We start from the raw sequence: 14,591 nt of genomic DNA on the forward strand, positions 1-14,591 counted from the left end.
CGTACTGATTTGCTAATTTGAAAGGAAAAATGCTACAATGTTGTGTGCTTACCAGTGAAGATTTAAAATGTAACTTATAAATCGTTTCTCTCTCTCTCTCTCTCTCTCTCTCTCTCTCTCTCTCTCTCTCTCTCTCTCTCTCTCTCTCTCTCTTATAATTCTCGCTCACAAAAACTGTTGATGTTACTCAAAAACCATGCGAGTCTATAATCTCTTAAGGTCTTTTTTATTATTATTATTAGGTCGGAGGAAAACAGCGCACCTTGTACACGCAGTAATGCCTCCACTCGCCGCTTCACTCCAGTCCAGCGGATGGCGATAAAACACATACATTGTCTGACAAACACCATTAAACCACAGAGGAAGAACCTTAGTTTCTCTCTGTTGTTTTTAGCCTTGATGCTGATTTAATGCAAAAATCAGGTCAGTAAATGTTGTAATATTCTCATTCTCACATTATCAGTATAATCTGAACTGAGATCTGCTGCTGTGAAGATGGAGTTTATTAAAGAGGAGAGTGAAGAGGACATCAGTGAACTAGAAACCTGTATAATAAAACAAGAGGAACCAGAACCCTGCAGAATAAAACAAGAGGAACCAGAACCCTGCAGAATAAAACAGGAAGAACCAGAAACATTGAGAATAACACAGGAGGAACCAGAACCCTTGATAATAAAACAGGAGGTACAAGGAGGTTGGTGTTTATTCTTTATAAATCTTTAATGACTCTTTGTGGCACATTAGGCTAGCAAAGCTTTTTAATAATACTGACAGTTATAAAGTTTAAAGCATATTTAGATTTAGTTTGATTTAATAGAAACAATCCTTAGAGATGATAAATAAGAATATAGATGGAGCAGAAAACAATAAATGTTTAATGGCCCTCTCTATAAACATGGGATTTGTTTATATACCATTTGAAAAAATGATATTTTGCAGATCAGTCTTCATGAAAAGTTTCAGTGATGTATAATTTATAAAACTGCATCAAAAGTAACATCATGTTTTTGCACAGAAATTGAATTTACACTGTTACACCAGGGTTCACTTTTATGTACTTTCACATTTCTGTTTAATCCCCTACAGTTACTGACAAATAAACTGATTTTGCTTTTATTTTAGAGTTTAATGAAGGATATGAGGAGAATGTAGAATTGAGTGAATCTGAGGTGAAAAAACATATAAAAACCAGAGAAAAACATTGGAGTTGCACTCAAACCAAACAAAAAGATTTGAAGAAAAGAAGAGCAAAGACATATTTCAACTGCACTCAGTGTGGAAAGAGCTTTACAAGCAAATATAGACTTAATGTTCACATGAGAGGTCATACTGGAGAGAAACCATTCAAGTGTTCACACTGTGACAAGAGATTCATTTATTCAGGAGACCTGAAAACACATGAGAGGATGCACACTGGAGAAAAACCACACACATGTGATCAGTGCGGGAAGAGTTTCACAATAAAAGGACACCTTAATAGGCACATGCGAGTTCATACCGGAGAGAAACCATTCACTTGTGATCAGTGCAGGAAGAGTTTCACGATAAAAGGACACCTTAATAGACACATGAGAGTTCATACTGGAGAGAAACCATTCACTTGTGATCAGTGCGGGAAGAGTTTCACACAATTGTCACATCTTAAGGATCACATGAACATCCACACTGGCGAGAAGTGGCACACGTGTGATCAATGTGGCAAAACATTTTTGAGGGCATCAGACCTGATGAAACACAAGATAGTTCATACAAAGGAGAAACCACATTCATGTTATTTGTGTGGGAAGAGTTATTCATGTCTTCAAAGCTTGAAAGAACATCAGAAAATACACACTGCTGTGAAAGAGTATGTGTGCTTTGTGTGTGAGAAGACTTTTACTTTATCTAAATATTTAAAACAGCATGAGAGGATCCACTGTGGAGAAACACCTTACAAGTGTTCACACTGTAACAAGAGATTCAGTCAGGCACCACTTCTGAAACGACACGAGAAGATTCACTCTGGAGAGAAACCTTACCAGTGTACACACTGTGAACAGAGATTCAGCCAGTCAGGAAATCTGAAAAGACACGAGAGAATCCACTCTGGAGAGAAACCTTACAAGTGTTCACATTGTGACAAGAGGTTCAGTCAGTCAGGAGACCTGAAAACACACCAGAGGATCCACTCTGGAGAGAAACCATATCACTGAACTGCATGTGGGAATCGTTATAATCAACCATCTGCTCTACACAGTCATATAAAAAGCTATCACAGCAAGTAGATCATCTTCAGATCAGCACTTTCACGTCTGATGCTGCATCCCCGTCAAATGAAACACAATAATGCATCAAGTAGTAAAACATCATCTGGATAAATCTGTCCTAACCAGACATTAAAAAAGAGACATGACAAAGAAACATTAATTGAAGTTTCAAAGTGAAGAAAGTTAATCTTTATCTTCAAAACCAGAGAAAAATGTCAGAAATATTTATTCTTGTATATCATTGTGTTTTCTTATAAGTTGCATATTATGTTCAGTTGTCTTATAATGCATATGTGTCACCTGTAGTTTGCTTAGTTTGCTTTTGATGTTTGATGTAAATTACAGTGGTATATTAGAGGAAATTTAGTGTCTTGAGGACATGTGTTTCTGTTAATTCCACGTGACCATAGTAAAACATTATCATAAGTTTATAGTACTAATCTATAATAGTGAACTGGTATTGCTATTCCCTAGTATTCCTATACATTCAAATGAATTAAGAATAAATCGTTTCAGTTTGAGAAAACATTACCAAAAGAGTCAGTATTTTTATATCTGAAGTATTCCTTTACATTCTTACAGCACACTGTCACGAATGCACACACGAAACGAGAGATCCAATAGCAGTGTTTAATGGGAAATCCAAAATCAATATCTAAAACCATGAAAGCAGTCCAAAAAACAAGAAACATGAAAACACAAGGGAACACGAGAAAGCCGGGTGACGGAAAACAAGGACTCCATGAAACAGATACAAAACAGACCGGTTTATATAGATAGGTGAAGACGATGAAAGTGGAGACAGCAAGAACAGAAGGGATTTTGAAAATGAGATAAACGGGTGCAAAACGGACCCGGGCCGGTCCCGCCGTGGAGGTAAAGTTTTAATCGCGGATGCGCATCGTATGCAGTGCGGAGCAATGGCGGGTCCTCCATCCGCCTTCGTTTCGGATCCGTCATTGTTCGGGAGTTCGGAGTGAGATCGCGAATCATTTGAATCAGTTCGGGAGTTCGGAGCGGGATGACGAATCATTTGAGTCAGTTTGGGGATCGCAAATCATTTCGGGAGTTCGGAGCGGGTTCGCGAATCATTTGAATCAATTTGGGAATCACAAATCATTTAAATCAGTTCGGGAGTACGTAGAGGGTTCGCGAATCATTTGAGTCAGTTCAGGAGTTCAAGGTGGATTCGCGAATCATTTGAGTTAGTTTTGGGGATCGCAAATCTTTTGAATCATTTCGGGAGTTCGGAATGGATTCGCGGATCATTTGAATCAATTCGAGAGTTCGGAATGGATTCGCGAATCACTTGAGTCAGTTTCGGAGTTCAGAGCGGGATCGCAAATCATTTGAATCAGTTTGGGGATCACTGCATTATTCGGTGTATTTAAATGCATTTATGAATGCATGTGAATGATCACAAAATTCAAGATATGGGGGTTAGAAAATGTATATATTTATATCATTTTATTTAGTTAATCAATATCACACGAAGTGCCATTTCAATTTTTCTCCAAAAAATCAGCAAGATTAAAATAAAGGTCAGTTGTGGTTTCAACGTTGAAACAACGTTGATTCAACATTTAAAGATGAACGGTTGAAAAACTTCCAGCACATGACCAACTTTCAACATTGAAATATGGTTGAAATAAGGGCAGTTGTTTTAATGAAACAACCTTAAAAATGTTTAATGCTAAATGGTTGAAACAGGTTAACAAGCATTTAAATATTTATAATAAATTATTTAAGTTTTTTTAATAGCATTTTAAAATATTTTAGTCATGATACCTATTCTAAAATCTAAAGGTATATGTTAAATATTATCATCCTTAACAACAATAAAACTAAATACAGTTCACTGCTTCATCACACTGAAACAACTCCCATTGGTAGTTTTATTTTATTACTTCGATCATGTTTGGTTAATCTGGCTGTCATTCAGGAAACTGGACAATGAATCGGTTCGCGCCTTTCTACATTTAAAAATATGACCGTTATTGTCGTCTTTCTGTGAGTGAGGCAGCTGACTGTGAGCTGCGGCTGTTATAACGGACTGCTCGGTTTTTAATATTTGCCTGTTAAGTTTTTTTTTTTTTTTTTTTTTTGAGCGAATTTGAGTCGTGACATGTCAAAGGAGAACACAAACTGCGAACACAAGAAGGGTCAGATGTGTTCTGCGAGGTCCTGCAAACATATTGGCAAAATGAGGTAAGAAAATAGCTATCTTTATCATCTTTTGAAAATAGTAAAGAATAACCAGAGTTTACAAATGGACATGTAACCTGGTGAATCACTAAATTAAACTAATGTTAATACATTTTAATTTAATCTTTGAGTAATTTTTTTTTTTTTCATTTAAGTATGTTACAGTTAATGTACAGTACAGTTTTGTAACTTTTGTTTCATAATTACATTTAAAATTACTTAATTAAACTTAAATTATTGAATTTAAACTTTTTGTTTTCATTTATCTGTATGTAAGAACAGTGTAGTGTTAATGTTCAATCTGTATTTACCATGGTAAAGTGTCTGACAACAATAAATATTCTTTTTAGAATAAAACTGCCTCATTTTTAAACTGTAGATAAACCATCATAAATATAGACTATATTGAGTTTTCTTGTTTTTATTTGCTTTCATCTTCATGGGCTAGTTGTGATCAGATTTAGTGGAAATAGCGTCCAGATCCGAAACACTTTCCTGCCGAACAACCTAAATGATTCCCCTTTGTTAGGCCATATTGGCCAAAATAATGTAGTGTCAGGGAATGCCTTTGGTTCACATTTGAACCATTTTACTTGCAATTTTGAGCAGCCTTTTACAAAATTGAGTTCTGATTGGCCAATAATCACTTTAATTTTTTTCATAGATTAATAGCTAGATAATTTTAATATTTTGTTAGCATGATAAGTTTTACATAATACACCACCTTATCAATCTAAAAGGGATGGTAAGGGGGATGGAGTTTCATGGAGACGATTTATTATTATTTTTTTGTCTTTATAACAGTAGACCTGATGTTGATGAAGTGGCATGTACAAAAAAAAAAGAACACACGTACTTTTAAGAAGGGAGAGACAGAAATATTAGCGAAAATTAAGAAAAGGGAAATTAAGGTGGAGTTCAAGAGGGAATATTTACTTAATTGCAAAATCGCTGATTTGTTAGGTGATGTTTTCTCATTAAAATCATAAAATGGCCTATTAATCCAATAGAATGCATGAGAATAATGGGGAATAGCAATATGGCAGTTCAGTAGCTTCCCTTTTATGATGTCATGAGCAAACCATATTCTCTAATATATTGCTTTATTATCCCATATAAACATAGTTTAATACCGGGTTCAGGTTCACAAGAGAAGCACAGAAAGATCAGTGTCAATGCTACATGACAGTTTATTCTGAATCTGCATTTTCTAAACACATAAGTGGAAGACTATCTACTCATTATAAAAAATAAAATAAAATAAATAAGAATAAATCAACAATAAATATATGTCTTTTTTAAAAGTGTTGCAGCCTCTTTATCTGTTTTCTAAACAAGAACAGTTTGTAAAAATCTTTTATATTCCTTCATGTAAGAATAAGCAAACTACAAGTGACGCATTATAATACAATTGAACATAATTTGAAACTCATATGAAAACACAATGATATGTATTTAATGAAGCAAAATAATACACAGGAATAAACCTTTCTGACATTGTTCTCTGTGGAGGAACGGCATCTTTGAGTTAATCTGAATCTCTCAGTAGAATCTGCTGGATTTGAAGATTAACTTTATTCACTGTGAAACTTCAGATAATGTTTCTTTGTCATGTCTCTTGTAATGTCTGGTTAGGACAGAATTCTCCAGATGATGTTTTACTGCTTGATGCATTATTGTGTCTCATTTGGTGAGGACGCAGCAGTGTTGTAGTCGAGACCAGCTCTTTTGAGTCTGAGTCAAGGCTGAGACCAGAGAGATTGGGTCTGAGACAAGACCTAAAGAAATCTTCAAGAGTATGAAAATATTTGGTGGTGATTGCTCTTTGTATGTCTGTGTAGAGCAGATGAACGATTGAAACACTTCCCACATGCAGTGCAGTGATACGGTTTCTCTCCGGTGTGGATCCTCTCGTGTGTTTTCAGAGTCCCTGACCGAGTGAATCTCTTGTCACAGTGTGAACACGTGTACGGTTTCTCTCCAGCGTGGATCCTCTGGTGTCGTTTCAGATGTTCAGCTGAAGTAAAAGTCTTCTCACAGTCGAAGCACATGTACTCTTCTCTCACAGCAGCGTGTGTCTTCTGATGTACTTTAAAATAATGTAGACGTGAAAAACTCTGTCCACACAAATGACATGAATATGGTATCTCCTTTGAATGAACTCTCAGGTGATTCTTTACGTGTGATGCCCTCAGAAATGTTTTGTCACATTGATCACATGAGTACAGCTTCTCTCTCGTGTGGATGTTCATGTGATCCTTAAGATTAGCAGCGTGTCCAAAGCTCTTCCCACAGTGATCACATGTGTACGGTTTCTCTCTGGTGTGAATCCTCATGTGCCCTTTAAGGTGCTCTTTTTGTTTGAAACTCTTCCCACACTGATCACATGTGTGTGGTTTCTCTCCGGTGTGGATCCTCTCGTGTGTTTTCAGGATTCCTGACTGACTGAATCTCCTGTCCCAGTGTGAACACGTGTACGGTTTCTCTCCAGTGTGGATGTTCATATGATCCTTAAGAGTTGATGACTGAGTGAAGCTCTTCCCACATTGATCACATGTGAAGAGTTTCTCTCCAGTGTGAACTCTCATGTGAACAGCACATTTATATTTGCTTGTAAATCTCTTTCCACACTGAGTGCAGGTGAAAGATTTCATGACTCTTCTCTTCTTCAAATCTTTCTGTTTGGTTTGAGAGCAACTCAATGGTTTTTCTCCAGTTTCAGCATGATTTTTCTCCTCAACTTCACTCAATTCTTCGCTCTTCTCGTTTTTTTTTCAATCAACTCTGCAAATAAAAGTAAAAGAGGTTCATTTTCAGTAACTCTCAGTAATCCTGATGAAACCAGATGTAACAGTGTAAAGCAGACAATTTCTACACAAAAGGTTGATGCATTATTTTACTGATTTTATAACTACAGCCACTGAATCTGATACAAGGTATGCGCAGGTATCAGAACATCACATTTAATACTTTTTAATACCTTTTCAAACCATCTCCACTAAAAATAAAATAACAACAACAACAATAATGATAACTGAAACATGATATTTGGGCCATAATAGATTATGATCATGCATAAACATCTAATTTTTAGCAAGACTCCATCAACTTCTATGCAACACAAAATCATTTTCTCATGTAGATTTATGAATGAACAACGGACCTTTTCACATTTCTGACACGAAGAAAGCAATAGCAGGCATTATAGACGTATCTATGTATGAGACCATTAGAAAATATATTTTTGGTCCAAAAGAGAAAGAAAAATCCAGACAGAAGAGATAAAACATGTCTTTTTTTTTTCTTCTTTGGGCCAGGGTAACATAACAGTGTCATAAATGTACATTAGTTATTAAGCAGAAAACAATTCTACTTATTTAATCAGAAAACAAACCTTTGCCCACAAAATGTTACACTTATTACACTAATGTACAAAAAGTGAATCCGATGTGTCTCACAAGCTCTGAACTAAATACTTTTACGATTCTAAAAAAATATATATATATATCTTCACACTTTTAAAAGTGTATTTAAGACATTTTAAGGATAGTTAAGCCCTTTTGTTCTACATTAAGGAATGTAGATTTTTAAGGATCTGAAGGAAATCTTTGTTAGTTTACTGTACCACAAACTCATTAAAAATGAATGAAGGATAATGACCAACCTCCCTGTTCCTCCTCTTTTATTCTCCAGGTTTCTGGATCCTCCTGTTTTATTATCAATGTTTCTGGTTCCTTGTGTTTTATTCTCCAGGTTTCCAGTTCACTCTCCTCTTTAATAAACTCCATCTTCACAGCAGCAGATGTCAGTTCAGATGATAGCCCTCCAGATATTCCTGCTTATTACAAAACTTAGTCACGACTATGAGGATGAGAATATTACAAGTATTTATTGACCTGATTCAAAAACTGTATTTTTCTATTTACAGAAGGTGCATATCTAACAGTTTTCATTAAAACAGCATCAAGACAAAACTACAGGGAGAGACCACTGAGAAACTCATCTTCTTCTTCTGTGGTTTAATGTTGTTTGGTGAAGAAGCGTTGGTGTTTTAGCGCCCCCCGCTGGACTGGAGTGAAGCGGCGAGTGGAGATGCGTAAACCTTTGATTACTTTCCCTCTGACTGCTGATGCTTTGTGATGTTTCTAGTAGTATTTGTAGTGGAAACCATTCGAATTTCTGGGATGGTTCCTATTGTTTATTATTATTATTATTATTATTATTATTATTTTATTTTAGCAGGGATATATAAATTAAATATGCAATATGCAGTATGCATTTTTCCCCCTGAAAAAAAAAAGTGTTATTCATATTCATTGTGTGACTGTGTATTTAAGAGTGTAAATGAATAAGTATGAGTGAAAACTTGATCGTAAAGTAATGTTGCCATCACAATGCTATCATGAATGTATTTTATCCCACTTTTATACCGCAGTTGTGTAATCTGAGATATACTGATTTGCTTGATTATAGTCTCCTGTTAGTGAGAGAGAGAGAGAAAGAGAGATGGTTTTCAACCAACACTTCTATTAAATCAATAAAAATAAATAAATAAAAATCAAACCATTATCACAAAACCAATAAATACAACAAAAGACTAAAAATTAAACCACAAACACTGTACAAAAAAAAAAAAAAAAAAGAAAAAAAACCTCATTAAAACACCACTGCAATACAAAGCTATTCAAATCCTACATCTCTTTATAATATTTAAACTCAAGCGAGATCCTAAACCTAATAAATGCCTTAAAGTACAGTACACCATCTTGGCCATATAATATTATTAATCCTGTTTTCTCTTGAAATATATATACATGGCCATTTTTGCCTGGCCAACCATAAAGTTAATCAACTGCCATTTAAATCTTTGATTGCGGTTGTATCCTGCGTCATAAATGAAGGCTTTAGGGGTGAAACTTTCCTTAAAACCTAAAAACAATTGTTTTAATAATAAAAAAGAGATTAGAGCCTAATACATTTGAGAAAACAATGAAAAATTGTTTCTCTAACCCACAAAAAACGCAGCCTTCATTCACATTAGAGTTAATAACTGAAACAAAAGCATTAACAGCAACAGCCCCCTTCCCCACTGTAGATCTGCTGATTTTTTCATCAATGTTGGCTTGTATCCCAATGTCAAATTTCTCCCTCCAGACATTATCTTTTTTTCTCACACAGTGTGGACTTGTGCAGTATTTTAACAAAACATTTGTAAATCACTTTTCCACTTAATTCTTCTAATAATAAGGTCTGAAGCCCATTCAAATATAACAAAGTAACAGACATCTCCTTTGAATCTGGTGTAATCCAGTGCTCGGGAAAAGTGTCTCTCATATCAGGAAGCAGATTTCCTTCCTCAAAACATTTAAGAAATGACAATTCCTCTGCTGTCAGTTTCTTTCTCCATAACTCCATAATGGCTGAGGTTTGTCACATGGACTTTTATGCCAATAAAGATGACACAACCACGATGTCTTTTAATTCAAATCTTGTTACTTTAATCATGTGACCAAGCTTTACAGTCTGAGTCTCTCACAGTCTCTGAGACAGATTGTGAAGTGAAGTAATCAGCAATCGTAGGACTTATTCCTGCATTTTTTATGCCAGGTTGGAGTTATACACTGATTTTCTGTCGTGGTCTGTGGACCCCCTGAATTAGCCTTGGCCTCCCCATATGTAAAACTCTAGCTCCGCCACTGTCTTTTATGCTGCTCTTCGGTTTTACTTTCACTTTCACAGGAGATGTGCTGACTGGTTCCTGCTGCTGTCAATCGTCCGAGAAAGGTGGGTTAAAAATCAAAACAGAAAATCAGATTTAAAACTGAATCTACCCACTCATTGTTTTATAATACCTATAGATCATAAACGGTCTCTCCACACTAGCAGTTCCAGGTTTCTCACTACTATGACGTCATACTCAGGGAAAGTCCTGCCCATTTGTGACACTCTCTGTCCTATAAGCATATAGAAAAAGAAATCCTCTCCGATCAGGGCACGGCGTTTATGTCACGTACGCTACGCGAACTGTACGGATTGTTGGGCATTAAATCGATTCGAACTAGCGTCTATCACCCACAAACCGACGGCCTGGTCGAACGGTTTAATTGCACACTTAAATCCATGATCTATAAGTTCGTACAGGAAGATGCCAAAAATTGGGATAGGTGGCTAGAGCCGTTGTTATTCGCTGTGCGAGAGGTCAAACAAGCCTCCACGGGGTTTTCCCCCTTTGAGCTTCTCTATGGACGCCAGCCCGAGGGGTGCTCGACGTACTGAGAGAAACTTGGGAGGAGGGACCATCTCAGGGCAAAAAACGAAATTCAGTATGTGCTGGACTTGAGAACAAAACTCCACACATTGGGGCGGCTATCAATGGAGAATTTGTTACAAGCCCAAGACCACCAGAGCCAGCTGTATAACAGGGGAACTAGGTTACGCAAATTTGCACCGGGAGAGAAAGTACTTGTATTACTCCCAACGTCGAGCTTTAAGTTAATGGCTAAGTGGCAGGGACCGTTTGAGGTCGCATGACAAGTCCGAGATCTCGATTATGAGGCGATACGGTCCGATAGGAACTGGTCCCATAAGATCTATCACCTCAACCTCCTAAAAAAAATGGAATGAGGCGGAATCAGTGATGTTGGCAACGGTCATTGGGGGGAGGATGATCTCGGGCCAGAGGCGAATATCAAACCACAATCCCTCGCCCTGGCTCCAGGTGGAGATCACCTCTCGCCGTCCCAACTCACTGATTTAAGGAAATTGCAGGCAGAGTTTGCCGACGTCTTCTCGCCCCTACCGGGCCGTACTAACCTGATTCAGCACCATATTGAGACCGTGGTAGTTTGCAGCCAGCCGTATCGCTTCAGTTTTATTTAGTTAATAAATATGTCAGCAGTCCAGCCGACCCCTTTGTCCTCTTCCTTTCCTCCCACGAACATATTACGGCCTTGTGCAAGCGGAGAGATTCACGCTCACGCATCATATTAATGCACTTTCCTGCTATAACAGTGCACTCTCGACATTTATCGGTAAAATAAATGCTAGTTTAAAATACCCACACCAGAAATTGAATCCACAGGAGGATGCAATAGTTTCTTGTGAGCATGCAAAAGTCTGTGTACTTTTTTTTATTTTTGCAAAGTTCCCATTAGGGGCTCTGTAAACTGACATAAACTGAAAAAAAAAAAAAAAAACATGACATTTGTTACGTCCATAGGGACATAAGTGATTTTGTCTTTTGATTAAATTAACCATTGGGTTTACTGTGTGGATGTGTGTAGATTGTGATCTTGTTTCTTTTACTCCTCCTTCCTCTCTCTGCTTGGCAGGCTAATGAGTGCCACCTGACTCCTGTTTAGCTCATTAGCTGGAGTATAAAGGAACCCCCAAGAGCTGCAGTCCAGTGTGAGAGGCTGATGCGTTCCATCCTTGCAACTGCCATCTTCTAGTTCCAGTGTTGGGATTTTAAGCTCTTGTTTAAACTCTTGTCTCCCGGACGAGCCCCCACTTGTTACATACCCCTTTAAAAACAGGGATCTAGGGGTGAAAAGGGGGGTAACAAATAAAAGGTGGAGAGAGACTGAGAGAACTGCCGTCTCCAAGTTCCAGGGCTGACACACAAGAAAGCTCAGTAACAACAGTTTGAGCAAACAACCAGAGGTATTTTATTTAACAGAATGGAAAAATATATAAGGCTTCAGGAGGGGAAAGGCCAAAACAATAAACAAAAAGTTTCCTCTAAGGTTTTCAGTGTTAACTTACCTACCAAACAAAAAGAGAAAGAAAAAGCACAGAGATACTTCCCTGACTTCCTCTCTAACTCAAACACAGGAGAAAAAGGGTAGTTTCTAAAATAAATGACATCCACCTCCCTACAAGAAAAAGAAAATTCCACTTCCACTTAAGCAGTTACACTAAAAAATGACAGACACTCTGCAACTCTCAATAACTTCACTTTAACACTATAGGTGAAGCAATCAACAACCACTTAAGTAGACAAGAGTTTAAACAAGAGCTTAAAATCCCAACACTGGAACTAGAAGATGGCAGTTGCAAGGATGGAATGCCTCAGCCTCTCACACTGGACTGCAGCTCTTGGAGGTTCCTTTATACTCCAGCTAATGAGTTAAACAGGAGTCAGGTGGCACTCATTAGCCTGCCAAGCAGAGAGAGGAAGGAGGAGTAAAAGAAACAAGATCACATTCTACACACATCCACACAGTAAACCCAATGGTTAATTTAATCAAAAGACAAAATCACTTATGTCCCTATGGACGTAACACATTATTGCATGCAACTTTATGATAAATTAGTAAAGGAATTATTGAATCACTGAGTCATTAATTTTGTTTTATTTGCTTACAAAATGTTTTCCCATCACTTCATATAACCCAGATTGCACGTCTGATGGCAGATGGACTATTCTGAAGATGACTTTCATACCTTTTCTGGACCTTGACTCTGTTATTTACTTGGCAGTCTATGGGACAGTCTCAAGCCTCCAGGTTTCATCCACAATATCTTAAATTGTGTTCTGAAGATGAACAGAGCTTTTACAGGTTTGGAATGACATGGGGGTAAGTGATTAAAAAGAAGCCTCTCACTGCAAAAAAAAAAAAAAAAAAAACATTCTGTCTGATCAAGCCTAAGAGTGAACCAACACGATGATTATGAATCATAACACTTGTCCTTTTGATCAAACACACACTCCTGACTTAAGTTAAACTGGGCGTTTCATCCTCTAGTGACACCAGCTGATCTGGATGACATCACACCTCTTATGAACACTATCACTTGGGAATAATATCTCTAGTGTTCCACTGACCTGCTGCGCTGCAATCACCAGACAGACTACAAACAATGCCTTTGAATATGCTTTAATCACAGCCAGGAGGATCTCAAATCAACCACAGAGAATCCTCACAACAAAATTATTACAAGAGTTGATATAGAATTTATGCACAGGCAAAATTTGACAAAATTCAATTACATCATTTTTATCTGAAATGATTGGCACTTCATATTTCCAATTCAGGGAACCCTCCTCTGTTACTTGGCAGAAGCAAATTTGATAAAAAAAAAAAAAAAAAAAAAAAAAGAATTGTCATCTCAGCTTGTGGTCTAGTTTTGTCATCTGCATCCATTATTACAACACTTTGGTACTAGTGTTAGTACTAGAACATTTTGTTTTTAAATGCATTCAAATGTTAATCCTCCGAAAGAAGGAATGTTAATGAATAATGATTCAGTAAAAATTTACTTCATAACAGTGTATGTGACTGAGGTCTTGACTTGATCTCTGTGAGTAACTTCACATCTCCACTCTCTGTTGTCATCTTCATTCAGGAGTGTTGTAGTCAGAGAGATGATACAGGGATCTGATGAGGATGATATCTGATATCTGGAGTCTGATTTAACACCAGCCTGATTCACCCAGAACAGATGAATTCTCTCAGAACGGATCCAATCATCACAAGAGACTCCAGGATATGAATACAGCCGACAGAAGAGAGTCACAGAGAGACCTACACTGATCTCAGTGACCTGAGAAAAAAGTTTCAAGGAAAAAAATAGTTTTTTCCATGTATTTATGTTGTTAGAGCATTACAAATAATGTAAAAAAAAATAAATGATCAAAGACATGGATTAACATGCATTGGCAACAACTATTGATATTTTAAATCGCTAATTCATATTTAGTTTTCAATATTGTTTTTGCAAAATGTGTGTGTAAAATTACCATAAACAGGTTTTCTCATTATATTCAAAGTATCTATAAACTAAATATAATTTGCATGTGAACGTGTTTTGGGGCAACATGCAATGGGAGAAGATTTGTAATAATGGGACTAATAATTAACAAGATTTTCATAATAATATATAATATTTCCTAGAATATTGTAATATAATTTATTTCACTATTCATTTTTTATGTCTCCCAGAAGGCATAATACCCATGATTTTAGTCCAGTGTCCATATATCTCTGAAAGCGCTGAATGTGCTCTGTACAGGACATCCAGACGTAAAACTGTGGCATGTTCAGTCTCAGAGAAATGCACAGAAATATAATGTGCTCATCTCGGGCCGCAGGGTTTTAAGAGGTTAACTTTAACTGTGTGTGTAGACCGTGCCACAGC

The 14,591-nt window shown here is 36.9% G+C and overlaps 2 protein-coding genes across 3 annotated transcripts; one reads left to right on the top strand and one right to left on the bottom strand.

The window, feature by feature from the left end:
- The first annotated feature begins 379 nt into the window (after nucleotides 1–379).
- Nucleotides 380–2,653, top strand: LOC113080977 (gastrula zinc finger protein XlCGF52.1-like). Of its 2 annotated transcripts, XM_026253050.1 has the most exons (3): nucleotides 380–423; nucleotides 496–694; nucleotides 1,123–2,653. In XM_026253050.1, the coding sequence occupies exons 2-3, from the start codon at nucleotides 496–498 to the stop codon at nucleotides 2,190–2,192; spliced, it is 1,269 nt and encodes a 422-aa protein (XP_026108835.1). In that variant the 5' UTR covers nucleotides 380–423; the 3' UTR covers nucleotides 2,193–2,653. The 2 variants fall into 2 exon arrangements, with proteins under 2 accessions (XP_026108835.1, XP_026108834.1); XM_026253049.1 differs by lacking the exon at nucleotides 380–423 and having other exon boundaries at nucleotides 433–694.
- A 3,366-nt stretch (nucleotides 2,654–6,019) lies between these two features.
- On the bottom strand, nucleotides 6,020–7,241 carry LOC113080980 (zinc finger protein 253-like). Its single transcript, XM_026253054.1, has one exon. The coding sequence runs from the start codon at nucleotides 7,103–7,105 to the stop codon at nucleotides 6,242–6,244; it is 864 nt and encodes a 287-aa protein (XP_026108839.1). The 5' UTR covers nucleotides 7,106–7,241; the 3' UTR covers nucleotides 6,020–6,241.
- Between the last annotated feature and the right edge of the window lie 7,350 nt (nucleotides 7,242–14,591).

This window comes from Carassius auratus, unplaced genomic scaffold (genome assembly GCF_003368295.1).
Source record: "Carassius auratus strain Wakin unplaced genomic scaffold, ASM336829v1 scaf_tig00032671, whole genome shotgun sequence".
Classification (NCBI taxonomy): Eukaryota; Metazoa; Chordata; class Actinopteri; order Cypriniformes; family Cyprinidae; genus Carassius; species Carassius auratus.

Excerpts from the sequence above, each read along its gene's own strand:
- LOC113080977 (XM_026253050.1), top strand. The coding sequence starts at position 496 with ATGGAGTTTATTAAAGAGGAGAGTGAAGAGGACATCAGTGAACTAGAA. Across the intron at positions 695-1,122 it reads AAAACAGGAGGTACAAGGAG|AGTTTAATGAAGGATATGAG; the intron begins GTTGGTGTTTAT and ends CTTTTATTTTAG.
- LOC113080980 (XM_026253054.1), bottom strand. The coding sequence starts at position 7,105 with ATGAAATCTTTCACCTGCACTCAGTGTGGAAAGAGATTTACAAGCAAA.